Below are 27952 nucleotides of genomic sequence, written 5' to 3'. Positions count from 1 at the left end.
AGAGTTGTCATTCCCTTCCCCTTCACACTTCTCTCCTTCCCCCTAGGTGAATTAAAATATTAGTGGGCTAGTATTCACCCGGGAATCAACTTCACTCCTCTTCTTTGTACCAAATAAGATTTCTCACCGAGCCTATCCAGTCCTGTGGAGTCCTTAAACAAATATATATGGTTTTGAAGAATGGCTTGCCTTTCTTCAGAACGAAAGTGGTGAATCTTTTCTTTTCACAAAAGCACAAAATGAAGACATCTTCTGGTTAGCGGTGGCCTCACAAATTGAAGCCCCCAGGGTTAGGGTTAGGATTGGGGTTAACCTGCTTGCGTCTCTTGTCTTCTCTCATCCCTGTCTCTCCACATTTGTCCAATTATGTTTTCTCTTAGCATGCTCTTTTCTTCCTCATCATGCCTGCTCTTTATGCCTCTCCAAACTATTTTTTGTGCGGGGCTCATTATGTTCCTACCCACCCTTCTACATGTCACTCATTACTGCATCCCTGTCAGGATTCCAGATCACCCGAATCTCCATCAGTTGGGGAATTAACACTTACATTATACATGCATCCAAGAGATGGGGCGGGGGTGGGGGGGTGGGGGGGTGAGAGGCAGCTGGCTCTTGCCTTCTACCCATCGCTTGGGGAAGAAATAAATTACAGCCTTCCCCAGCATCCAGTTCAATATCCATTTCCCCTCTGCTGACCACAGCAGATTGTTGGAAGGTTGTGTAGAACCAGACTGAAGCTTTTTTCCTACCAGGTTTCCTAAGTACAGGCAATCTTTGGCAGTAACGGTTATTTAAGGTATCGGAATATCCCAACTTCCCCCTTCCTTTTGCTGGCGGATGCCACTAAGAGTTGCTTCCTCCGATGGACTCTAACCCCGGCGGGCTTGGCCGGGGCTTGGGCAGGTGGGCAGCCTGGGCGTCAGGAAGCGGTGCGCGCTCCGGCTCGTTCCCCGCAGTTCTGCAGTCCCTCGCCGCGCAGGGGAATCCGGGGCGCGCACGCCCACGATCGTCGCAGTCCAGGCGCCTGCCCGGCCGCTCGTTCCTAAACGAAGCGGGGGTGGGGGCTAGGTGCGGGGGTGGGGGTTTCGGCGGGGAGAGAGAGAGAGAGAGAGAGAGAGCAGGAGGCCGCCGCCGATCGCCGATCGCCTCTCAGCCGACAGGAGAAACCGGGCTCGGCCGGGTCTGCGATGCGTCCCGGGGAAGCGACGAGATTGCCGTGGGTCGAGCGGACGCGGGAACCGAGGAGGAGGAGGACGAGGAACCGCCACACCTGAACCGGCAACGCCGGGCGACGCGCTCCACTTTGGCCGGGGGTTGGGGCGCCAGCCGATTCCCCCGTTGATCGAACGGGGCCCCTTTTTCGCTGCCGGGGCTTCCCGGGACCCACCGACCACCCGGCTGGGGTACGGTCAGCTCGTTCCTGTCCCCTGCGTCATCAAGCGTCTCCCGCCCCCCCCGTCTCCTTTCGCCGAGAGCCCCCACCCCACCCCTATCCGAGAGGCTCCGCTCCATTTTACACGCCCCCAGCCCAGGAGAGCCTCCCCACCCTGGGATGCAATGAGTCATCCCTCCTGCTGCTGCTGCTGCTGCTTCCCCGCTGCCGTCGGCGGTCTGACCCTATCCCCGGAGCAGCGCTTTGCCCGGGTAGCATAGTGGGGGCCTCGGGGAGTGGTCCTTCCTGCCTTGGAAGGAGGAGGAGGAAGAAGAAGAAGAGGAGGAAGAGGATGCCTCTCTTCAGGACGGCGCTGCGAGTCTCCAACCGCTCCCTACTGGTCTTCATCTTCTTCTTCTCCTTTTCTTCCTCTTGCCTTTATTTCATCTATGTGGCTCCCGGCATGGGTAAGACCCGTCTCTCTCTCTCTCTCTCTCTCTCTCTCTTGCCTTCCTCCAAGGTCGGTGGGTGGGATTATAAAGGAGGCGCCGCCCTAGAGCTGCCGGACCACCTTCCCCCTCCTCATCCCCCCACGGGAAATTCTCCCAGGTGGGCTGGGAGATCCGATCGTGGGACCACCTGCTCCGCTCCGGAAATGGTGGAGGCTACGATTGCCCGATCTCAGTAGTGTTGATAAACGTTGCCTTGGAGGGGATGATGGGAGGCGACATGAGCTTGGGGTAGCTATTTTCCCACCTGTCTATCTATTCTAAAGGACCCCTGGTGCAGTTTGGGTCAGATGAATTTGTGTGTGTCCATGTAGAAGATCCCACATGCCATAACTTAATGGGAGACTCCCAAAATAGGAAATCTATTTTCTCTTTGCTGCTTCTAGAGACGTATCCTCTAGACAGAATATGGGAGGCTTCTAGAGTTTGCTGTTTTTTTGTTGTTTTTTTGAAAGACCTGAATGTTCTTATGCCCTACTGGTGGGGGGAAATGCACATTTTCCTAGAAATGATTGTGTGTTGCTTCAGGGGGATGAAACGCTGGCTTAAGTCAACATGCCAGATGCAAATGGCTATTCCTGACAAAATCACACACCTCCTTGGTGGTGATGCTTGGATGTGTGAGATGACTGGAAGTTATTGGACTTTAAGTTTGTTGGACATTGTAACTTAATGGCTCACCTTCAGAATCAAATAGGTCACATAAATTTTCTAAAATAATTCTTTGAACAGCTTCTATCAAAACAGTATGTCTACCTCTTATTTTATTTTTATTTTTTTTTGAAGGGGAAGGTTAAAATATGCTTATTATTCTTTGGTAGGACTCATTTTTGTCTCTTGTGGGCTCTTGTTGATTGCTTGTTGAAAAACAGAAAAATATCTTCTTTTTAGTTTTCTTTTCTTTTTTCAATGCCATGCTGAATACAAAGCTTGCTTAGTGCTTACAATATACAGGTTCATCTTCATTGCTTTTGAAGCTATTTATTTCAAGAAAAAAACTAGTCAACATCATTTACATAGTGAGTGCCTTTCAGTGTTTGCTGCCTTTACAAGAAATTCATATATTTTATAGCACATAAAATAGTACTTTGCTCATGAATTTGATAACATTAATTTGGAAAATGTCTGGCCCTCCTCTTTCTTTCTTTCTTTCTTTCTTTCTTTCTTTCTTTCTTTCTTTCTTTCTTTCTTTCTTTCTTTCTTTCTTTCTTTCTTCCTTCCTTCCTTCCTTCCTTCCTTCCTTCCTTCCTTCCTTCCTTCCTTCCTTCCTTCCTTCCTTCCTTCCTTCCTTCCTTCCTTTCTTTCTTTCTTTCTTTCTTTCTTTCTTTCTTTCTTTCTTTCTTTCTTTCTTTCTTTCATGATATTTCTAGGGAAAAGAAACCTTTCCCTAAAGGAGGTCCAAATACATGAGGCCACTACTATGAAGATCTTGTGCTTGATGAAATAGTTTTTACATGTTTAAAAAGCAAGGTCAGAAATGCTGTTCCCAGGTTTGAAGCAAATTAACTGATGATAAGTGGTCCTCAGATCAGAGTATCTGATTTTACAAGCCAAAACCAGCATGCTGAATGAAGATGAAGCAAGTGCATCTAGTCATTATCTCTTCAAAGAGTTTTATCTCTCTGGAATTCAACTCTCAGCATCTTTCTTTCGTGAGCTGTTAAAAGGCTTTGAATATTTACTCAGCGTCCCTTTAACCACAATTGGAGTTCCTTACCTGACAGAAGAGCAACATTTTTTTCATTCCTCCCAGTGGCTATATCTTCCATTTACTCTCAACAAGACACTTGATCTACCTCCCACCATAGATGCAGTATTTAGTTCCATTGCAAACTAAGCCTGTATTCAACCATGACCCTGGCAGGTGGATATCTCCTGGAAACACAAGGGGACAAATAATGACACCTACATCACATCATCATATAAATATAAGTATGCACTATCAATATCGATGAATGTGTATGGTCTTCATTTTGGTGTCATTGGACTAACTACGGACAGCCACTGCTCTCAAATTGACAAAAAAGATTTCCCTATGATATTGCCATCTGCAGTATAATGGAGCTTCTGAGAAACAGATTGGGAATGAAACTTCATAGAAGTCCAGAAATAAAAAAAAATCCTTTCTGAATTCCTTACATCTGCTAGTGATATCAGCTTTGGCTGAATTTGAAATATATCCAGCTACATCACAGGTGTCAAACTCACATTACCATCGTGATATTTTGCGATGTTTTCCCCATTTACGGAGCTGGGGTGGGTGTGGCCTACAGGTGACACATCGGGCCCACAGGTTGCCAGTTTGACACCCCTGAGCTACATCATATAATGACATTCTCTGATAGAAAGATTTCATATAATGGCATTCTCTGATATAGGGATGTGGAATTTTTAACATCTTTTAGCATTTCATTATGCTTTGCATATTTTATATAGTTAAATAATGTTGACTTGTTTCTGTTAAGATAAAAGGTAAAGGAGTAAAGATTTGTCAATATTTCATGTGGCCAGCCTGATGTCACGGAGCACTGTTACCTTCCCACCTATCTGGTAAACTAGGATATAAATAAAAATTTATGTAGTATACATTAATTTTAAATCATTCCAACTAGTTGAAAACATAATTGAAACATTAGTTAATTTAAGTTTCTTCACATGCATTCTACATAGAAAGTTGATATGACTATCAAGTGTGATTCTGACTTCCACGTTTTAGATCCAATATAACTTTAAAAGTTGACCTGTGACATGAAACTGGCATTTTTCCAATTACAACTATAGTTCGATTATTTTCTAGAAAGAATTTAATGTTGGCTGGAATCATTTTAATATGTCGTTGCATCCTGTGGGCTTTATATTTTCCCATGTTACAAAAGATAACATGGAATGGGATTTTGTAAAAGCGTATTTAGTAATGTGATATTTTGTTGCATTTGAAGATTGATTATGTGATGGACGATCAGTGCTATTAGCATTAATCACTTATGAAATTGGAGACAAGAATAGAAGTTAGACCGATTACTAATTAATTATTCCTTTTCTTCAAGTAGATATGCTCTGCATCTAATACAGCTTTCAAGGGGAAGGGTAGAAAGCTACTCAAGAAATTGTATTTCATATTCCGATTCCACATGTTTATTTTTGCCAATTTGAATGATCTATAATTCATTTATTTGAGCTGTCTATAATAATTATCCTACAATTATTCATTCTGCCTGATTCAGGATATTATCTGTCCAACTTTAAATTTTATGTTGAAGTTAATTTTGATTTTTTTTCTTTACAGCAAATACATATTTATTTATGGTACAAGCACGAGGTATAATGCTGAAAGAAAATGTAAAAACAATAGGACATATGATCAGACTGTACACTAATAAAAATGGTACAATAAATGGCACAGGTAGGAATATTATAGAATGCTTTGAAGATTTATGTAATTATGAAAATTATTTTCAGTATCATTCTGGGCTAATTCTGAGTCAAAGCTTAACATTAGCAGCATGTATATGTTAAATTGAACATGTATAAAATGATAAAACTGTATAAAAAGAGTTGGGAAGACAACCTTATAAACATTACAGAAATAATTAATGGCAAATATTTTTATTTCTGTTAAGATTATCCTGAAGGCAACAGTACAAGTGATAGTATTTCTCAGACAGCAACGTATCTTCCAGAAAACTTCACTTATTCTCCTTCTCAATCTTGTCCAGAAAAATTGCCCTCCATGAGTAAGTTTATTTTCACCTTAACAGAAAATTGTTAACTTAAACATGTCACAAATTGTTTTGAAACACTATTTTCTATAAAGATTTTAACAGCATTACAATTTTTCAAACATTCTTATTTATGTACAGTATAACTATAATTTCCCAGGGAAAATAAAAATATTTTTTAAAAATAATTTTTAAAAATATTTATTTATTCATTTAGAAAAATAAGTTTAGAATTTCAGAATTGAATTCGGCACACTTTTATTTCCAGTTTAATGAAGCAATTCATTCAGTTGAGGTTCCGTTTAGGACAGGTTATATTTACATTAAGATTTTCTGGAAACCAGGACAATTACCTTGCAGAAGATAAAAAAAAAGGAATATCTGTTAATATAACGCTAACATGTAACATTATGTACAGATTGAACTATATCGGTCAGTTCAATATTTGTAATAGTTTAGAAATATTGCTCTCCTTTGTTCCTATCTCTCCTTTGATAGGATTACCAGATCTAGACTGCAAAAATTCAGAAGATCACTAGAAGAAATCAAAGAGATAGAGAAAATGTAAATTTTCCTCTTTATTTGGTGGTTGTTTGGATTTGTTTTTCATCTGAGATCTGCTAGTCCTACCTTCTCATCCTCCTATAAGAAAATTAACTTTTTTGCTTTAAGCTTTAATTAGCCATGGATCGCTGTACTTTCAGTTTACTATGACTTAGCTAGGGTAAATTAAAACAGCCCAGCTTCAAAAAGTAATGTTTTAACTAATCAGTGTTATTGGATTTATTGGATCACAGATTCTTTTTAATCTGCTCTGCTCAGATTCTAATAATACAGAATATTATGGGTAGCATGCATAGATTTTAAAAAAAACCTCAAGATTTCAGATTGCGGTTAAAGATCTTCAACTTAACCATTATAATGATCATCTTGGCTTACCATAACATGAATGTGCTGGATGGGATTACCACAAAATAGAAGCAAAAGTTCTAAAAAAGTATTTGTGTTGTTTCATCCCAGTAGAGAAGAAGGTGGGGGACTATGTCTGTAGAGATTCTCAGTTATCCAAGTCATGGTTGTCCAAAAATGCTAGTTCAAGGTGTTATGGCTCATTTGCCTGTAATAAACATGACATGTTATTGTGCATGAATGAGGTCAATGATTATTCCAAGGTTTTCCATGAACTTCATATCTTCATACCTAAATATTAAAAACCAGTGTGATATACAGTGCCTGAAATAACATTTTTTGATTTAACTTTCTGGTTATGAAATTGCCCCAAGGCCCCTTATTTGAAAGGGTAGGAGCTGATGAATTGTCTTGTCCTCAGCCTTCCTCTAGGCTGCTGGAAGGATGATTGCTTCCCTAATATTCTTGCTCTACATCAAAAGCTGAAGTGTTCTACTTCTGCTGGAGCAAGGAGAGCCGTCTGATCCATCTGCTGAAATTCATTACACATGAAGCAAATTCTCCTTCTCCAGTTGCCCATTGTATGCTCTCTGTGGTCCAGTTTTTGCTCTCTGCCTTTGATCTCCATTTTATACTGGTCTGCTGGCATGCCTGCCAGAAAGACTGGTCTTTGAGTTTCTGGTTTTGGGAGTTCAGTAGTGAAATAGTGAAATGCTGACTCTTTTCTATTTGTTTACAATAGGTTCAGGAGAGGAATTGTGAAATGCTAGCTATAATTAGTCTTTGGGTTACAACAATTCATGCAGTGACTGTTCAAAACTATGAATTGCTAAATGATGGGGACTTATGACTGGTCCTTGAAGTTGCAGTGCCCCTATGATAACACAATTGTAATTTGGGCCCTCAGCAACCAGCTGCCTTTTCTCCTGTATCAAGCCCAGGGGTGGGATTCTACCAGTTTGCACCTGTTCACTAGAACCAGTTGTTAACATTCTAAGCAGTTTGGTTGTTAGAAGAAACTACTGGCCTAATCCTGTAAGGAAGGCAGGAAGGAAACATTCTAGTGTTGCTTACAGAAACTGCCTCTCCATTAACTTTTATTACATTCTTGGCAGGACTAGATTTCCTGTCTCAGGAACTTCTCTGGAGTTTTTTTTTCTCATTTGCTGGTACTTTGCTTGTGTGGAGGGACCATTCAAAGTTACAATGGCACTGAAAAAAGTGACTTATGACTGTTTTTCACACTTACGACTGTTGCAGCATCCTCACAGTCATGAGAGGCCAGACGAGGAGATGGTGCCTTGATGTGAGTGATATTGAGTTGGCCATGCCCAGCCAATAACATGACCACCAACCCACGTCCACCCGGTCACATGACCACCAAGCCATGCCCACCAACTAAGCCACGCCCACAGAACCATTGTTAAAAAAATTGAATCCCACCCCTGATCAAGCCCCCCCAGGTGGCAGGGGAATCTTCTATTCTGTAGTGCTCATTCGCATTTGTGTCCACCTGTAGCGCTCACCTGTGAACCTACCTACACTCCTATCTGCCTTAGCACCCACCTGCCTGCCCAATCATAGCTCTTGCCTGCTGGCGTGTTTGTGAGCTACTTAGAAGGAAAGGTTTGTTGTGACTTCAACTTGCGCATTTCCCACATTGACTTTGCTTGTTGGAAGTTGACAGGAAGTAGAAAATTATGGTCAAATAATGTCTCTGTTTAATATTCCACAGTCCTTGTTTCATGACAATAATGGAAACTGCTGGGATTGCCATTGCTAAGTGGCACGATGTAATGGAATGTGTGAATGACCTTGGAAGCTGAAGGAAGAGATGCTGCCTAGGGAACAATCAGATAAAATGGAGAGGAGCCCACAAATTGTAATGGGTATAGAAAGAAACCGAGGAAGGATTTGCCTTAACTAATCAAGTGGTTAAAAAAAGCTGGCAGGAGATTTGTACTTCAGCTTTGCAAGATTTTGTTAATATAGCCTTATAATAAAATACTCATCATGCTCTTGTTTCCTAATGATAGTAATTTGCATTGTAGCCTGAGAACTACCTGTATTTATTTTTTAAAAATCAGTGAAATTGGCAAGCAGACGAACAATTGCAGCCTGCAGAGTGCAGAAATGATTGAAACCCACCAAGCCCCTTAAGCATTCTTAGAAAATAAAAATGATGGATGGCTACAACTTAGTGCTTTATTTGGAAGTGTGTCCACCTCAAAAAAAAAAAAAAAAAAGGCAGCAATAAACCTGGATAGCAGATATGGCTCTGTAGGCTATATTGGAAGAGTCAAGAAACATTGTCTTATATTAAATTGCCTTTAAGAGTTATCGGTGCCATGTTCCCCAGTTACAATCATTTTGTGAGAATTTCTATAATATACCTCTCAAAATTTAAAATGTGACACTGACCCCAAAAGATTGCCCATACCCTTGAGTACTTGATAGAGGAGAAGGAATTAAATGAGTTTCAGACCTGTGAACTGCATTTCTCCCTTTCCTTGCCCTTAGAAGGAGAGAAAATACAACTTCCATTTACAACAAATCAGCTTTGTGTTGTTTCTGAACTGGGACAAAATAATGTGTTTGTCTCAGAGTGTTTTATTTGAAAAAGGCAGTTCCAAGTCACCAATTTTGATACTTGTTTATTTGAATAAACTTTGATTTAACTAATCTTACAGCCCCAATACAGCCCCAGTGTCTCAGTATACAGCCCCAAAGTACAGTTCGATGAAAACTGAAACCAATGCTACCAATATCTTTAGTATTATGCTGGAAATGAAGAAGCACAATGGAAACTAAAGGGTCATTAGGCTAAACAAGGCCAATGATTGCAATGATGATAAAAATATATTTTCCTATCTGGTGGAGCCGGCTTTGGTCCTTGGTACATGTTTTAAAAAGATGTGCTACTTTTAACTGTAAACAATAGTAAGATTGGAGTGTCTTTGCCTAAATAGGATCCAAGCCTGAAAGATAAATATCTCTTTATTTATGCATAAACAAGGTCCAAGGTGGTACCAGGTGTGAGGTCTCTTAGAAAGGTTGGGAATCACTTTATATATAGTTCAAACATGCTGTGTTTGGAATGTGGTCTTTCATTGACAAGCATCATTTGACTCATTTGTGATCTAGCAAGCATGCTCAGTAGCTTGGTATATACTATGTAATATTTTATAACATCCCATAATATTCTTAGCATGATCTTGTTCATGCCCTATTGCATGTTCTGTAGGTCTGTTTCTTAAATCATAATTAGTTTTCAAGTAACTAAAGTTCAAATCTTTGGGCGAGTCTTGTCTCTGGCCAGCTTGAACCAGTCCTTATCAGAATTTCACATCCCTGCTTCTTTACTTCAAAGAACTAGAAGCATTAATCAAAGGCACTCCTACTTAAAACATTATTCAAAGGGCTCCCTCTCCTGCTCCCATTCACCTCAGTTTCAAGCAGAAATTCTCCTTTTCTTAACTATATTATGTGGTAGCAGTCGAAAATCTGTTTCAGATATCAGTGTATTACTGCCTTTTATATGTAATATTATGTCATTTACACATCTTAGCTTTAAATGGGGGAGGAAATCCTTTTCAAAATGTACTTCTTGTCATCGCTTAGGAGGCTTTATTGAAGCAAATATGAGTGAAATTAGTTTGGAAGAAATTCAACAGATGTTTTCTAAAGATTTAGACATTGAACCAGGTGGTCACTGGAAGCCAAAAGACTGTAAACCACGTTGGAAGGTAAAGTACAAATACATTTTGAGTAATCTACAGTCTATGATTTTCTTAAAGTTTGAATCTGGTTGTTTTTGCAATATCAGAACATAGCTGCATATACAATACCTGACATGCTAAAATGTAATTTATCTTTATTTTTAATCCAAACAAGAAGCCCATAATAAATTGAAGTTTGAAAAGCATGCTAGAATAAAGACAGAATAACACCTTGTTATCTTTTTACTCACCTGCCTATCTCTATAAAAATCTAGGCATTCAATTTAGGTATAGTCCAAATCCATATAGCCATGGATAGGCTTCAGACCATAACAAAATGTGATAAGGACAACCAGATTTAGATATTTGCACATCTGTCATGTAAGACTGGATGGAGGGGAGGAGTGATTTTTTTTTTCTACATGAAAATCACTATTAAGAGATAAATTCTTTCTCCTTGGAGGTGTGCTAGAAATAAAGGAATGAGAGTTCAATGTCAATTTATCCTTTTTGATGCAAACTTGAAATCTTTACACTTATATTTCATAAATGAACGGGACCATTCTAACAATAATAAATGTATTTGTTCATGTTCAGTCTAGTTTGACTTTTTGAAAAACACCAATAAATAACTGTTCCTCCATGTATTTACTAAAATGAACATAGATGACAGACAGTCTTTGGAAGACAAATGTCTGAACTGGTACGATTGAAAAGACAGTTCCCTATATTCTCAGTGATTTAATTTGGCAAATGATGGAATAGGGCAGTGATTCTCAACCTGTGGTCTGAAGACCCTTGGGAGGGGGGCCCCTCTGGTGTCATCACAGCAGGTCCATGAAGGTTGGAAGAAATGTTATGATTTAAATCTTGAGTTAAGTATTGGGGATTCATGGCTACAAAAGGTATTTAAAGGGGGTCCGTGTGAAGAAGAGGTTGAGAACAGGACATAACTTTATCTCAGATATATCAGAACCACGTATTACAATCAAATATTACCTAAGGTATGGTGATTGCAAACTGTTTATTTTATTTTTATTTAATTATCAGATTTAGGTACCACCCATCTCACTCTGAGTTAATAAAATATTAACCTAAAGCATTATCCAGAAGGCAGCTGGATATGTCAATATGAAGACAAAAAATGTTCAATAACCATAATTGTGCACACTAGCAAATAGCTTTCCTAAGATTTATGTTTAACTTCTGCAATTCAATCTGCTAGCATAATAGCTTTCAGATGGTTTACTATTTTTATAGGTTGCAATACTCATCCCTTTTCGCAATCGTCATGAACACCTTCCTATATTTTTTCGACATTTAATACCAGTGCTGCAGAAGCAGAGGCTAGAATTTGCTTTCTATGTTGTTGAACAGGTGAGTTTGTTTGTTTATTTATTTATATCAGAATAAATGTAGATATTATTTTATTGCACATATTTGGGTGAGTATTTTAAAAATATTACTTCTATTCTCCTATTAGTAGGAATTAGTGGGAATGTAATTGAGGATTGGATGTAATATGCTTAAGTTAAAATGGGCTCATTAAAATTAATGGCAAAGCTATCATAGCCCAAATTCATAGATTTCAGTGGAAATATATCATTATGCAATTGTATTCCAGTTGTTAATGTGCATATTCTAATTACCTTTCTTTAACAGTTTATTCTTCTATTTTTCCCTCTGTTAAGGTAGGAACACAGCCTTTTAACCGAGCAATGCTGTTTAATATTGGCTTCAAAGAAGCTATGAAGGACAATGATTGGGACTGTGTAATCTTCCATGATGTGGATCATTTACTCGAAAATGATAGAAATTATTATGGATGTGGTGAAATGCCACGTCACTTTGCTGCAAAATTGGATAAATATATGTACATGTACGTAATATGTAGAACAGTATTTCTGACCTATATTTGTGCAATTAGTCAAAATAAGCAGTACAGGTAGACCTCAATTTACAACCACAATTGAACCCAAAATTTATGTTGCTAAGACAGTAATTAAGTGAGTTTTGCCTTATTTTATGACCTTTCTTGTCACAATTGTTAAGTGAATTACTGCAGCTTTTAAGTTAGTAATATGGTTGGTAGGTGAATCTGGCTTCCCCATTGATTTTGCTTGTCAGAAGGTTGCAAAAGGTGATCATATGATCTTGGGACAGTGCAACCATCATAAATACGAACTGAATTTTGATCATGTGACCACGTAAGGTCACATGATCAATGCAACTATTGTGAGGGTGATAAAAGGTCATAAGTCACTTTTTTCACTGTTGTAACTTTAAATGGTCACTAAACGAACTGTTGTAAGTCGTGGAAAATATTTTAAATTGATCCTCACATTCCCTGAATACATTTAGTGCTGTTACCAAATATTCCATGGACAAGTTCATGAAGATGAAATGCCAGTTTTAAAAATGCACTTGATATATAAACTTATTATATTACCATGAACTTTAAGAATGTTAAATAAAAATGTATCAGTGTACATGATATATTTGGAAACCACAATTTACATCTCTTCTATATATCTCTTCTCCCCTTTGATTAAAGTTCAGTTTTAACTGTGAATTCAAACAGTGAAAGCCAGGAGCAGAATGAGGAAGAAGTTAAGTTAAGTTCTCCTAGTACCCAAGATTTTCAAAATGTGCTCAGCTTTTAAAAGTTTCCTCTAGAACAAATTGGAGAGTATGCAAAGAGCTGCAGGAAGTCTCATTTATAACCCTGGATTTTTCACAAGAGTTTTAACATGCATAGTGTGTATTATTGTGTATTTCTACTGAAAACGTTCATTATTTGTAATATTTTACTTATTTCTATTCCCAATGGCTCTTCAAGCAGTTTCATATCGGTATGAAATAGGCTGCAACTGAGAAACATAGATCTTTTAAAAAAAACACAGATTTTTATCTTGTCTTTTGTTCAAGAATTCAAAATAGCACATAGAGACCTCCACTCCTTTTATCCCTTTAACAGTAGCAAACTTGGGGTAAGAAAATGACTACCCAAAATTACTCCAGGAGCTTTCATCCCTGAAGGGGGACTAGATCCTGGGTTTCCCCACTCTCATTCCAATGTCCCATTGCTAAATGCTGTTCCTACAAATATCCTGTGTTTTGCTTGGTTCCACTTTTCCCCCACCTCAGAACTTGTCCCATGTGCTGTGTTTTGAAGTGATTTGCCATGGTTTTGTTTTGTTTTTGCTTCTTATTTTACTCCTAGCCATTCCGATTCAAATAAGTGGACATTCAGTCTGTGGCTGTTTTTCTCACTTTTTATCCATGTCTGGTATTCTGTCCCTTTATATTATTCTTTTTTTTAAATTTCTCCATTTTTTCCCTAGAATTTACAAAAAAGTTCTGTATTTTAAGAAAAGGATAGTCTTAAACTATTACAAAGTACGTTAAAGATACTCTTTCATTCCCCACTAATGTCATTTTATTTTTACTTCTACCTTTTGAAAAGTAGAGTATTAATAGACTATTCAGTTGTTTTGTAGTTACAGCTATACCTTATTTTCCAGAAATAATATTACTTTATCTATTATATAATCAATTTACAAAATTTTAAATCCATTTAAATATATTTAATTATTGATTTAAATTACTTATATATAAGATGTAAAAACTCTTGCTATGGAAAATAGTTATAAAAATGAGATAAAGCCAAGCTTGGTGGTAAATTGTTGCCTCTCTCCTGTCTCCCAAAACCCAACATAAATGTTTCTATGAGGGCAGCAGAAACTGAACTTGAGTCAAAGAACGCTTCCCTTTCATCTTTGCAAGTCCTAAACATAAATACTTCCTCTCATTTTCAGACTTCCATACAATGAATTTTTTGGTGGTGTAAGTGGACTAACAGTAGAACAATTCAAAAAAATCAATGGATTTCCAAATGCTTTTTGGGGATGGGGAGGAGAAGATGATGACCTTTGGAACAGGTATTTGTATTATATTAACTTTATTAAGGCATTGGCCAGAATCCATAGCAAATGGAACACATGAGGTTTCAAAGTAGATGTAGGATAAATGGAAGAGAAATATCCAAGCTCTTTTTTGCTGGCATGAAATAAGAAATTTATGAAATAGAGATTTATTGGATCCAGTCATAAAAGTAATTGGCTAATCAGATTGGAACAGCTTTAAGCAACAGCATATAAGTAAAGGAATTCCTTGCTAGCATCTGCCTCTAGATGTATCTAAAGCAGGGGGGTGTTCAGCCTTGGCAATTTTATGACTTGTGGACTTCAACTTCCAGAATTCCCCAGCTATATTGTCTCAAAGTTGCCAAAGTTGGATACCCCGGTCTAATGGAACCTAAAGCTAGCTGTATATATGTATTTTTCTTAGTTTTCATGGTGATTGGCTAACAGCTGCTTCATTTTAACTACTGAGTTTTTGCTTAGAGGTGTTGCTTTCAATAAGTCAAAAGCAGTCACATTCATGCAAGATTGATATGCCATAGTATATTGATATGCCACATGAGCAAGTGTAACAAACATTTTCTCTCCCTCAACTACTGGCATATAAAATACACATAATAACACCTGTAGGTTAAAAACCAAAAACAACAACTTTACAGAGCTCTGTATAGCAGTGTGTGCTGGATCTTGTCACTTGCTGGATCTTGTCACTTCCTCCATTTTATCATTCTGACACCATGCACATGCCTATTGGACATGAATGTGATGTTGTAGCACATGCAGAGAAAGGATGGGGCTTGCAATACAACACTATTTTTGTCAGTCTGACCTTCCTTATCCTTCCTTCAGAAATCATTTGTTGTTGTCCATATTTTAGGAAATTGCACATCTTGTTTTTTCTGTGTAGTTCAAGAGATGAACCATACTCCCTTTAAACCAAAACCAATTCAGTTGCATTTTAAACATCAAGAGGTCCAGGCCATATTTGACACATATTGTGATGAAAGTATAATTTTGGCACTTATTCACATAATAAATTTATTCTCTAGGATGATACCAGTTTGAAAATTGCTGGTAAATCTCTATTTTGGAATGCATAGGGTAATAGGGATATTTAGCTTACTTTACTGAAAATTGGGTTTTAAAGGTATTTGAAGCATTAGATTTTATAAATCTGTGGTTCCATAGAATGCATATTCCTTTCTAAGTTGCTATTTTTTATTTCATGTTTACAAGAGTTATTTAAAAATTGAAACGCCATATACGACAAATCAGTGGTTGGGCCTTAAAATATTAAATATGTTTTTATGATCTTCATATTAGTCTAGTTCAACTCCTCCCACAAATCATATGTATCATTTCACTATCAACTTCATTATCCTAGAAGTAGAAATATTCGGGAGGGCACATTGTATGATATAGGCTTGCTCTTCCATTGTCTCATTTTGGTTTAATTTTCATACTTTTTAAATGTGGTTTTTGCATAAGCACTATGGCTTAGATATGAATATAATACTAAATTATATACCAAACATGTGGAATTATTCATTATATGAAGAAATATGGATTGACTGAGCATGAGCCATAACAACAAAAGGTAACAAAAAGAGAAGGAGTGTATACAGAGTATGATTTAGGATTTCTTTACAACCAATTAATAATAGATTTACTCTGATTAATATGCCTGTGAAGGAGAGAGTGAGTTATAATGGAGCAATCAGCATCATTCTGAGGTGCTGGTTAACTGTTTCTATTTAGAAATGCTTTGGAATATTTTATTCTGAATTTTTTTTCTCTGCAGTCCCTCAGTGGTTCTGGCCCATTTTTAGATTCAAACTTCCTTTTGTTTCTCCTGAAAAGAAAATCTGATTCAGTTCTATTTTGGGTTAATTGTTTTGGTATCATTTGTTTGGTATAATTTCCTCTTCTTTTAATAACTAAAAAACCTTTCTGCTCCTCTATGAAATCAACTATAGCAACCTCTCTGTCCCACCAAACCTGCATAAAGTTGTCTCTGATGTCTTATATATATATATATATTCTTAAGTTTTCGCGGGTACTTACATGTATGGTATTCAGCTTTGTTCGGGTATTTTCCCACGTCATTGTAGTTTTGCTTTTAAAGTTGTAGCAACGTTTCGGCAGAATCTCATCTGCCATCATCAGGCTTCTGTATTGTGTTCGTCCAGACATATATATATGATATTAGAAACACCAATCAAGCAAAACACACCAACTCCAAGACCAATAAACACAGACCAAGACTCCCAACCAATCAGGACGAAGAAAAAACCATTCTGGCACAGCAGTAGGCTAGCCCCAAATTTAAAACTGAAACGGCTGTGAAAGTCTTACAGACGAACACAATACAAAAGCCTGATGATGGCAGATGAGATTCTGCCAAAACTTTGCTACAACTTTAAAAGCACAACTATAATGACGTGGGAAAATACCCGAACAAAGCCGAATGCCATATATATATATATATATATATATATATATATATATATATATATATATATATATATATATATATATATATATATATATATATATATATTTGCACACACATACATATATACATATATATTCTTTCTATCTATCTATCTATCTATCTATCTATCTATCTATCTATCTATCTATCTATCTATCTATCATCTATCTATCTATATCTATCTATCATCTATCTATCTCTTATGAGGATTATTTCAATTACAGAGTCCATTCTGTAGGATTTAATGTGACAAGACCAGAAGGAGAACTTGGGAAATATAAGTCAATTCCTCATCACCACAGAGGAGAAGTTCAGTTTTAGGACGGTGAGAATAAAAATGTTGAAATAAGTTTTTATTTTTGCTATAATATTGTGCTTCAGGTAGTTAAACATAGTCATTTATTTGTATGCAACACTTTAGCATTCAAAATATTTCTTAAAAATTCCATTATTCCTAGTTTATAAATGATGAATTCTCTCTGTCTTGAATACTGTATTTAGTGTGATAGAATACCCTTATGATTCAGGAACATTTGTAATAAATAGTTGTAAAAGAAATTAGGTCGTACAAGCAATATGTAGTTTCTGCAGAATGGTAAAGGAAAGGTAAATTATAAAATATGTGACATCATGTTCTGACACAAATTCTTGCTACTTATCTATTTATGTCATTATATTACATGCAAGTATATACGGGATAGCCATTTAATATCATCTCAATAAATTTTCAGCTTGCTGCACATAACAACAATAACAACAATTATTAAACTTGTACACAGCATTTTCTAACATGATACCTTTCAACTCTGCTTGCTTAAAGCAATGTTTTTGCTGAATACTTTGCAAGAAATCCAGTGTTTTTTGTAGAATGTTTGTTGTGTTCAGTTTGAGTTCAAAACTATTTATTTATTTTTAAATTTTATTGGCTGTCATCTTAGTAACTCTGGGTGACTTACAATATTAAAAAGATAAAATTATATAAAACCTATAGATGATTTAAATAAGATGCTATAAAGAACTGCTTTCATTCTGAAGCTGAAAATATTTTGTTCTGTATAATGACAATGACTTTCTACATTTTAACCAATGCTCTGAATATTTTTTCCCACAGATACAAACTATTAAGATATTCCGAGAGCGTCAGTTTATTGATGGTTTAAATAATCTAGTATATATGCCATCTATATTTGCCAATAAACTGTACACTAATATCACTGTAAACCTGGTGCCAGAACTAGCTCCTGTTCAAGATTATTGATGGCATAGTAGAATACACTACTGGTTCTACATTTTGTAATACTGGAAAAATACTAAATCAGGTATTTCAAATGACTGCACAATCATGTGTCAATTAGTGAATGCTTCACATTAAGAAACCAATAAGTACTCAAGCATTGTTAGCTTTTCTGTAGATAATAAATACAGCATGCTTAGAAATCAGGGAAATTCTTTTCTCTAAAAAAGCGTGCATTCAATGAATTAGAATTATTTTTTAATGTTTTCCATATCATGTAAATATCTGTTAAAAATATTAGGCTTTTGACTATGGCAACATTCTGCATGTTTTGGAAGTATTTGTGTTTAGTATTTCTAGAATTTAGGCATGAAATGTAAGCAATTAAATCTAGACAAAAATTTTGAATGATTTATAGGCTGATTTATAAATACTGGCTACTGTTATAATAAACTTTTATGCTTATTTTGAGCTACAACACTTCTGTGTAACATCTATACCTGTGATTTTGCCACCAAACCTATGATAAATAAACTTTCAATCTTATTCTAATACGAGGGCAGTTCCATGAATATGCTTGAAGGAATATTATTTATGCATATTCCATGCATAGAAAACTCATCTATGATATTGCATTTCATTGTAGTTCTTAATGTACCAGTAGTGTTAATGTCAGATTTATAGTTAGTCTATTTTCATATTGCTCTTTGTGAATTTTTGTAATAATCAACATCATTCCATCCAAAATCAAAAGACCAATGAATTAGAAGATAAATGAATGTTAATGGGAGGAAGTGATGGAGTAAAATCTTCATATGAGTAACAAGGGGAATGTTCAGAGTAATTGTCATTGGTTAATTTTTTTCTTATTGAAAGTCATTGGCACTGGAGTCAACCTGAGTAGAAATGTGTTGAAACTTATTTTAAACCAATTGTCTTCAGTGTTAAAAGTTTTCCATTCCTTTGTAAACAGTGCACTTTCTGCAACAAGCTAAGATTCTTATTTCTATGACTTCAACATGGGGTGAACCTGCCGACTATTTTACAAAGTTATTTTGTTCTTGTTGTTCCCAGTACAAAACTTAGCTATGTCTCATTCTAGTTTTATTGGACCTGAACCATACATGAAGCGAACTGACCTCACCATGAAGATGTGGCACCACTCACGAACTCAAGCCAAACAAACACAGACCCAGACCCCAAATTCAAAGCCATATTAAAACCCAAAATGCTACATCACAGCCACCCGCTCAGGACATCACATCAGAAAACTCAAGAAATTACACCTCAAGAACTCAAGAAGTCACAACACAGCAAATGACCCAGGATATCACAGCACAAGACCAAGGATACCACAGCAATAAATCTCACAAGGTCATCACACAACCCATTACCCAAGCTGTTACTACACAGGAGGCTAACCGAAAAGAGATCAAAACACAAACGACCCAGGAGATTACAACGCAAGACCCAGGATACCACAACAAAAGAACTCACAAGCCCATCACACAACCCATTACCCAAGCCGTTAAAACACAAGAGGCTAACGACCCAGGAGATGACAGCACAAGATCCAGGATATCTCTACAACAAAAGGCCATTACACAGCCCATTATACCAACATCAACTCCATCAACCAATCAAGAGGCTGCAGCACAGCCAACCAGCCCAGCACACCATCCCCCCACCACTTGTATATATAGAGAGATGGCAGCTCGGTCACACACTGCTTGCACTGGCACTAAGCCGAAAGCACCAGCCTGAAGATGGCGAGTGGGACCTCGCCAAACGTTGCCTAGATACTTTGAATCTTACGCAGGAGAAAACCCGAATAACTAAAGATCCATATATATATATATATATATATATATATATATATATATATATATATATATATATATATATATATATATATATATATATATATATATATATATATTTACACACACATACATATATACATATATATTCTTTCTTTCTTCTTTCTTTATCTATCTATCTATCATCTATCTATCTATCGATCTATCTATCTATCTATCTATCTATCTATCTATCTATCTATCTATCTATATCTATCTATCATCTATCTATCTATCATCTATCTATCTCTCATGAGGATTATTTCAATTACAGAGTCCATTCTGTAGGATTTAATGTGACAAGACCAGAAGGAGAACTTGGGAAATATAAGTCAATTCCTCATCACCACAGAGGAGAAGTTCAGTTTTTAGGACGGTGAGAATAAAAATGTTGAAATAAGTTTTTATTTTTGCTATAATATTGTGCTTCAGGTAGTTAAACATAGTCATTTATTTGTATGCAACACTTTAGCATTCAAAATATTTCTTAAAAATTCCATTATTCCTAGTTTATAAATGATGAATTCTCTCTGTCTTGAATACTGTATTTAGTGTGATAGAATACCCTTATGATTCAGGAACATTTGTAATAAATAGTTGTAAAAGAAATTAGGTCATACAAGCAATATGTAGTTTCTGCAGAATGGTAAAGGAAAGGTAAATTATAAAATATGTGACATCATGTTCTGACACAAATTCTTGCTACTTATCTATTTATGTCATTATATTACATGCAAGTATATACGGGATAGCCCATTTAATATCATCTCAATAAATTTTCAGCTTGCTGCACATAACAACAATAACAACAATTATTAAACTTGTACACAGCATTTTCTAACATGATACCTTTCAACTCTGCTTGCTTAAAGCAATGTTTTTGCTGAATACTTTGCAAGAAATCCAGTGTTTTTTGTAGAATGTTTGTTGTGTTCAGTTTGAGTTCAAAACTATTTATTTATTTTTAAATTTTATTGGCTGTCATCTTAGTAACTCTGGGTGACTTACAATATTAAAAAAGATAAAATTATATAAAACCTATAGATGATTTAAATAAGATGCTATAAAGAACTGCTTTCATTCTGAAGCTGAAAATATTTTGTTCTGTATAATGACAATGACTTTCTACATTTTAACCAATGCTCTGAATATTTTTTCCCCACAGATACAAACTATTAAGATATTCCCGAGAGCGTCAGTTTATTGATGGTTTAAATAATCTAGTATATATGCCATCTATATTTGCCAATAAACTGTACACTAATATCACTGTAAACCTGGTGCCAGAACTAGCTCCTGTTCAAGATTATTGATGGCATAGTAGAATACACTACTGGTTCTACATTTTGTAATACTGGAAAAATACTAAATCAGGTATTTCAAATGACTGCACAATCATGTGTCAATTAGTGAATGCTTCACATTAAGAAACCAATAAGTACTCAAGCATTGTTAGCTTTTCTGTAGATAATAAATACAGCATGCTTAGAAATCAGGGAAATTCTTTTCTCTAAAAAAGCGTGCATTCAATGAATTAGAATTATTTTTTTAATGTTTTCCATATCATGTAAATATCTGTTAAAAATATTAGGCTTTTGACTATGGCAACATTCTGCATGTTTTGGAAGTATTTGTGTTTAGTATTTCTAGAATTTAGGCATGAAATGTAAGCAATTAAATCTAGACAAAAATTTTGAATGATTTATAGGCTGATTTATAAATACTGGCTATCTGTTATAATAAACTTTTATGCTTATTTTGAGCTACAACACTTCTGTGTAACATCTATACCTGTGATTTTGCCACCAAACCTATGATAAATAAACTTTCAATCTTATTCTAATACGAGGGCAGTTCCATGAATATGCTTGAAGGAATATTATTTATGCATATTCCATGCATAGAAACTCATCTATGATATTGCATTTCATTGTAGTTCTTAATGTACCAGTAGTGTTAATGTCAGATTTATAGTTAGTCTATTTTCATATTGCTCTTTTGTGAATTTTTGTAATAATCAACATCATTCCATCCAAAATCAAAAGACCAATGAATTAGAAGATAAATGAATGTTAATGGGAGGAAGTGATGGAGTAAAATCTTCATATGAGTAACAAGGGGAATGTTCAGAGTAATTGTCATTGGTTAATTTTTTTTCTTATTGAAAGTCATTGGCACTGGAGTCAACCTGAGTAGAAATGTGTTGAAACTTATTTTAAACCAATTGTCTTCAGTGTTAAAAGTTTTCCATTCCTTTGTAAACAGTGCACTTTCTGCAACAAGCTAAGATTCTTATTTCTATGACTTCAACATGGGGTGAACCTGCCGACTATTTTACAAAGTTATTTTGTTCTTGTTGTTCCCAGTACAAAACTTAGCTATGTCTCATTCTAGTTTTTATTGGACTGGATGATGATTGACATATAGCATCCTTTTTTGAGTACTCTTCTTTGAATACTTTACAGAGTGAATCACTCTGTTCTAATACAGGCATTTCAATGTTGAATGTAATTATGAACCAAGATTAAACATTTGAGAACCAAAGAATTACTTCTTTTTCCTTTCAGAATGGAAAAATTCATTGCTCAACATCTAAAAAAGAGTAAAATGGATTCAGATGTAATTTACATTTTGGATTAGTTCTGTCAGTGTCTTGCAGTTGTTTGGGATAAAAATTACTTTGTTTCCTCTTTATACAGCATCAGCATAAGAACTGATTGTTGGCTTCTCATTCAATATAAAAAGTGATGTCTATCATTCCAAATAATTTCTAATTTTAAGATATTAAAATGGAACAAAGTAGCTCATAAATACATAATTTTGACAAAATTACATGAATCAAGCATGCCAAAAAAAATTCTTAACCTTTAAATCTAGATACTATATTCTATACACTTTTTCTCAATTCCCAGTTAGTAGATTTTTGCAAAGCTAAACATGGTATTTATAATACCCTGTCCTAATTTGGTTCTGTATGATGACATGGTTTGAATCGAATGCCAACTTGATACATAATCTTCATAAAAACTGTGTACGGGGTATGTATGTTTGCATACACTTTAAAATTATATTTTTAACCTTCCAGGAAAGAAAAACGATAACTTTTCTGCTCAATTATACCATTCTATAATAGATCTTTATATGCCCTGATAGTTTAAATTAGTTTGTACTTGGAGCTGGGAGTCATTTACTTTCTTTGTGACCTCTAATGCAGAACCATTGACAGCCTGGTTTTGTTCTCTGGTTTTAGCAGAAATGCCCTCTACTGTAGAATAGATTTGTCATGAGTAAGACATGTCAGTTGAAACACTAAAAATCATGTAAATAATGAAGGCCTAGTAAGTGGTTGCGTCCTACTGATCTAGTCTAAGCACAGTCCTCAGTTTAGAGCAAGTCCTGATTAATACTTAGGTGGGAAAGCTCTAATCCGAAAAGAAGGCAATAGCAAATCACATTTTTACAGATAGTCCTCACTTACAGATTGCAATTGGGACAGGTAACACCATTGCTAAACTGTATTATCATGAAGTGAAAAATCACACTGACTGAGCTTGACATACAACAGCATCTTGTCAATTCCAGCTATGGTTATTATGTAAATCACATACAATCATTAAGCACGATGTCACATGACATGACTGTGACTTCTTGCTGGCTTCTCCATTGTTTGTCAGAAGCTAACAAGGCAGGTTGCAAACGGGTGTCCCATGACAATGGACACTGTGACCATCGTACATGCAGGCCAGTTGCCAAACAGAAATTACAATCAGGTGACTTTGGGGAGTTGTAACAGTTGCAACTTTGAGGATTGGTCTTAAGTTTCATTATTTAACACCGTTGTAACTTTGAAAGGTCACTGAACAATTGGTGCTTCTATGAAAAGTACGTGAGTTTGTTGATGAAATCACTAGTTGCTAAAATTCAGCTTGGAGAACTTGCTTGCATGAAAATCTTAATTTTTGGATTTTTCTTTCGTTCCCCTGACACAATATTTTAGGTTGAAATGAGCATTTGTCATATCTGTAGTATTATTTTTTTGTCTTCAGTTTTAGGTCCGGTTCTTCAATTGAGCGAAATGTTGTTTGATATTTATATGTAAATGAGAAAAATGCTACTCATACATATAAGGCAAAGTGTACTTAATCTGATCTTATTTTTTCAGGTGAAAGAAGCATATTAAATGTATTAACAAGATCTGAGTACTGTACAGAATTATGCTATCACTTACAATGTTGCTCATTAAAATATTTATACTTTTTAAATCCCTTTGTTTGTTTGTTTAAATATAGTGTGCTACAGACTATGGTTTTGTTTACCTCTAATCTTTGGGGTTCTTGGGATAGGACTCTTGAGAAAATATGATGGGTGCTATGGCAGAACGGCTGCCATAGAGATGAAAGTTAACAAAAGGAATCCTATGCATATAACTGTGGGTTCAGAGAAAGGGAACTGGCACAAGAATGCAAAGTAGAGATTAGGTTTGAATCTCAGAACATGAAATCCTTCTTCAGAAGTCACTGTTTCAATAAAACCCATTTCATGGGGAAATCAATTGATGAAGTTAAATGCCAAGAAATGTATCCCAGAATTTGGCTTGAAGGTGGAAAGGGTAGCCTAAGTCTTTAATCACAGACCCACAGGTCTTCCATTCAGGACCACTAGTTCAAATACAAATGACTTTTGGATGCACTTTTTTTGCCATTTTCTGTTTTCATTCCATAGTCTTTCAATCTCCCATACTTTGTACCATCCTTTGCATAATATTATATTAGCATCTTTCTATTTCTGGATTTTCCATCTGGTCCCCCTCTCTTGTTATGTTGTGTCTCACTCATCTTGCTTTTATCAAGCGAACAATAATTTCTCTCCTGAAAGTACACGACTAATCTCAAATCACTTATTGCCTTATTTTTAATCAATCTTGAAGCCAGCACAGCACAAGGTGCTCATTTAAGTAGTAATGAATGCCTTGGCTGTGCTGGCTTCAAGGTTGATTTAAAAAGTCAGACACACTGGAAGGTCACCAAGTTGGAAAATGTTGTGCTATACCTAAAGATATTTCTTCTCTTCTTTCCAGATAAATGTTAGTTACACTGTGCCATTGGCTCTGCTTCCTCCAGATAAACTTACTACTTGGCTGAGAACAGGACAAATTCTAAACAGATATAAAGCAATCACAATTGTTCACAAATTGGTGCTTGATTGAATGTCTTAGAAAAGGGGTGTAAGCTCTCATTGTCATGGTGTTGTCATGTGACATATCAGGACTTTCCCCCCCTTCGCTAAATTGGGTGGGATGGGGCCACCACGTGATGCATCTGGCCCGCCGGCCGCGAGTTTGACACCCCTGTCTTAGAGCCTACTGTTGAATACAACATAGAAAAAAAAGTATTTCATGTTTCTTTAAACAGAACTGTATTGTATTTGTTGCACATTACGCAAGTATTTAGAGAACATTTATTGATGCATTAAAAAAATAGCTAAGCAGTAGCAGTTACATGCCATTGCAGGAAACAAGCCATTGATAGTGCAAATTAACTACCTCCTTTAAAACATTGCTACAATAGTGTAATAGAATTTTGAATGAATTATGCATGGTCTTATTCCTTTGGGTCACTGACAACAGCTGTAGTTGAATAAGAAAAAGGACTAAGAAGAGCTGCAATAGTGTAATGACGATGACCAGAATCATTAGCAGTAAAAACCACCTGTTTAAAAAAAAGAAAAGAAAACCAGTTTGGGAGTGTTTTTAGTTAACACAGTGATCTGATAGAGAGCAATGCTAAAGTGAAAAGATTGGCATTTAAGAAAATTGATAATTTTCTTTCATTCTGAAATTTTAACTTTACTTTTTTTTTTTTTTTACTAAAAATAATTAAAACTTACCACACTTTTAAATCCAGCTGGACATGGAGATTGGGTCAATGCAGACACATATGCATGTATGAAAGCATACACATTTAATGAATATTATGAATCTTTGATACTTTTGAATAAATATAGATGGTCTTAAAGTTATCAAACACTTCAATTTATATTTGTTCCCTCCCCAAATAAATATACCAGTAATAGCAGGAATTATTGGATCAAACTGCGCCATAATTTTTGGGAATTAAATGTTAGGGCAAAAACATTTTTTTTGCCAGTGGTTTATCTGAGATTTTAATGTTTTCAAATACTCACATCAGCATACTCATGAAATGGGGAAATGCCAAGTTCCTTCCAGTACACGCTAGTGTCAAATTCCACTTTGTACAAGCCTTCTATAAACAATTCATCAGTTGTAAGTTCATGGATTTCTCCAAATTCATTTGTTTTCCTTAAATTAATATTTAAGAGTGACACAGTCAATAGCTTTATTCAGAACAAATAGCATATTGTTTTATTCTGAACATGGGATGGATTCAGAGTTAGTCATATTTAAAACATACACATTGAAAAGAATGGGACTCCCATCAAAATTGCCAATGATCCAAAGTTGCTAGCTTCTGGACAATTAACTTGTTTTTAATTAATGGGGAAACCAAATATACAGGGACTAATTCTATATGTGGATGTTCATAATGTTTTGGAGCTGAGGCTAAGGAAAATTTTAAAAATCTTGTCAGTTAATCAGACGTGCTCATATTACAATAATATACGGTTTGTTCTATGCCCAACCACCTGGTAGCAAAGCATATTGATTCCAATGAGATTTATTTCCAAATAGGTATATCAGGCTTTGATATTAGTTCACACTGTGCTTTCTGCATCCATTCAAATCAAGGAAATATAGCATGCTCAATGGATTCTACCCAACACTTTTCATGTGGTCTTACCCACTGGAAAACTCCTTCCAAGTCCCATCTTCACCCTTTTTGAATACTTTTACTGGGAGGCTGGTAGCTGGAGTTCCTCGAACTGCATCAAGGACTTTCACCATCAGAGGACACTTTGAATCAGAAGAACTATGGGATTCCTTGATACAGCAAAATATATTTCTATTAGAATTTTGGTAGGGTAGAGTCTGTTTTGTGAACAATAGACTTTGCTTTACTCGTGCACTTTCAAATGATTTATTTTGGTACTGGTAGTGCTATTGGGTAAGCCCTAGTTTGAGCTAAGAATACGTGACACTTATATTAGCATAGAAATAGAATGCAACTTTTGAGATATTGAGATATTGTTTATAAAGTGATACTTAGAACGTATGCAGGCACAGATATACAAAACCCTGATGAAAGTTTTTTTCATATCTCCTCTGAACTGAAATACTGCCCCCCCATGCTAATTCTGCCACAGAACTATTAACATTCATTCTATCCAATGTTCTAGATGTTACAAAAACCACACAGTGAACAAGGTACACTTATTGATAGTCAAGATTTCCCAGTTTCTTGTACCTACAAGTCAATCTAATTTTATTGTACTGAGATAGAAATGAAATGTAATCATTTCACAAATTTATCTGTGGAATTTGATTCAATATGCAAGACATTCATCTCTGTGCCAACATCTTAAATCCTTTTAATTAAACTAAAAAAGTTCTAAAAATGTATAAAAGAAAAAACACATTTCATACATTAAGTTGGTTTTTTTTTTTTTAAGCCTCTGACTATTTTAGTAATTTGAAAGAAATTTATGCCTAAAATACTTTGGATAAAAATGCAATGATCAAAAGATAGAATTGATGCCATGGATTTTCCTACAGCAATTGTTTCATAATACTTACAAACAAAGGCAAAGGTGCCACTTAAAGAATACTTACCACTGGTGCAGCTTCAATAAGATATCCCATGGTAGCCAAGCAAAAGAAAAGCAGAGAAGCAGGAGCCATTGTGTACACAAACCAAGAGACTCTACCAGCAGCTACAGGTTAGTGGGATTTAGATTTTTATACTGAACCCTCGAACAAAACAGGCTACTTATCAGGTGCCTGTATGACTTGAAACCTGCTGATTCTGCTTATTTACTTAGCAAGCATCCCGCTGTGCAAAGCTTCCATCCAGTGGCCTCTTGCTGAAAGCTGTAGAATCACACTAGATAGGTGGAAGGAAGGACTACACAGGTGTTGGGAATGAGAGAATCAGTAACCTACACAAACATGAACCTTGCCTATTGGGCTTACTTTGTTAGCATAAGCATAAAAGAAATATGTTAAGCAACTGATGTCTGCCTAGATTTTACTGACTCCAGCAAGCACAATGTGAGCCTGTGGGCATCTCTGTGACATTC

At 35.9% G+C, this 27952-nt stretch overlaps 2 protein-coding genes across 2 annotated transcripts; one reads left to right on the top strand and one right to left on the bottom strand.

Moving 5' to 3' along the window:
* The first annotated feature begins 898 nt into the window (after positions 1-898).
* B4GALT6 (beta-1,4-galactosyltransferase 6) lies at positions 899-24003 on the top strand. The gene is made up of 9 exons (XM_026670286.2): positions 899-1839; positions 5168-5284; positions 5502-5615; positions 10131-10255; positions 11489-11605; positions 11920-12107; positions 14047-14169; positions 20013-20114; positions 20904-24003. Exons 1-9 carry the CDS (start codon positions 1725-1727, stop codon positions 21049-21051), a joined length of 1149 nt encoding a protein of 382 aa, XP_026526071.1. The 5' UTR covers positions 899-1724; the 3' UTR covers positions 21052-24003.
* Positions 24004-25181: 1178 nt separating this feature from the next.
* On the bottom strand, positions 25182-27680 carry TTR (transthyretin). Its single transcript, XM_026670285.2, has 4 exons — positions 27486-27680; positions 26557-26696; positions 25922-26057; positions 25182-25446 (listed from the first exon to the last, which is right to left on the bottom strand). Exons 1-4 carry the CDS (start codon positions 27552-27554, stop codon positions 25339-25341), a joined length of 453 nt encoding a protein of 150 aa, XP_026526070.1. The 5' UTR covers positions 27555-27680; the 3' UTR covers positions 25182-25338.
* Between the last annotated feature and the right edge of the window lie 272 nt (positions 27681-27952).

Source organism: Notechis scutatus, chromosome 3 (assembly GCF_049901735.1).
Source record: "Notechis scutatus isolate UNSWTSFEM ecotype Mainland chromosome 3, rNotScu1.2, whole genome shotgun sequence".
Classification (NCBI taxonomy): domain Eukaryota; kingdom Metazoa; phylum Chordata; class Lepidosauria; order Squamata; family Elapidae; genus Notechis; species Notechis scutatus.
The sequence above is the reverse complement of the archived record's forward strand: the minus strand, read 5'-3'. Positions and strand labels throughout refer to the sequence as shown.

Bases quoted from the DNA above. Each gene is read 5' to 3' on its own strand.
- B4GALT6 (XM_026670286.2), top strand. From the start codon at position 1,725: ATGCCTCTCTTCAGGACGGCGCTGCGAGTCTCCAACCGCTCCCTACTG. The intron at 1,840-5,167 runs GTAAGACCCGTC...TTTTCTTTACAG, and splicing joins CTATGTGGCTCCCGGCATGG to CAAATACATATTTATTTATG. The intron at 12,108-14,046 runs GTACGTAATATG...TCTCATTTTCAG, and splicing joins TTGGATAAATATATGTACAT to ACTTCCATACAATGAATTTT.
- TTR (XM_026670285.2), bottom strand. From the start codon at position 27,554: ATGGCTCCTGCTTCTCTGCTTTTCTTTTGCTTGGCTACCATGGGATAT. The intron at 26,697-27,485 runs GTAAGTATTCTT...TGCTGTATCAAG, and splicing joins TTATTGAAGCTGCACCAGTG to GAATCCCATAGTTCTTCTGA. The intron at 26,058-26,556 runs GTAAGACCACAT...TATTAATTTAAG, and splicing joins TGGAAGGAGTTTTCCAGTGG to GAAAACAAATGAATTTGGAG.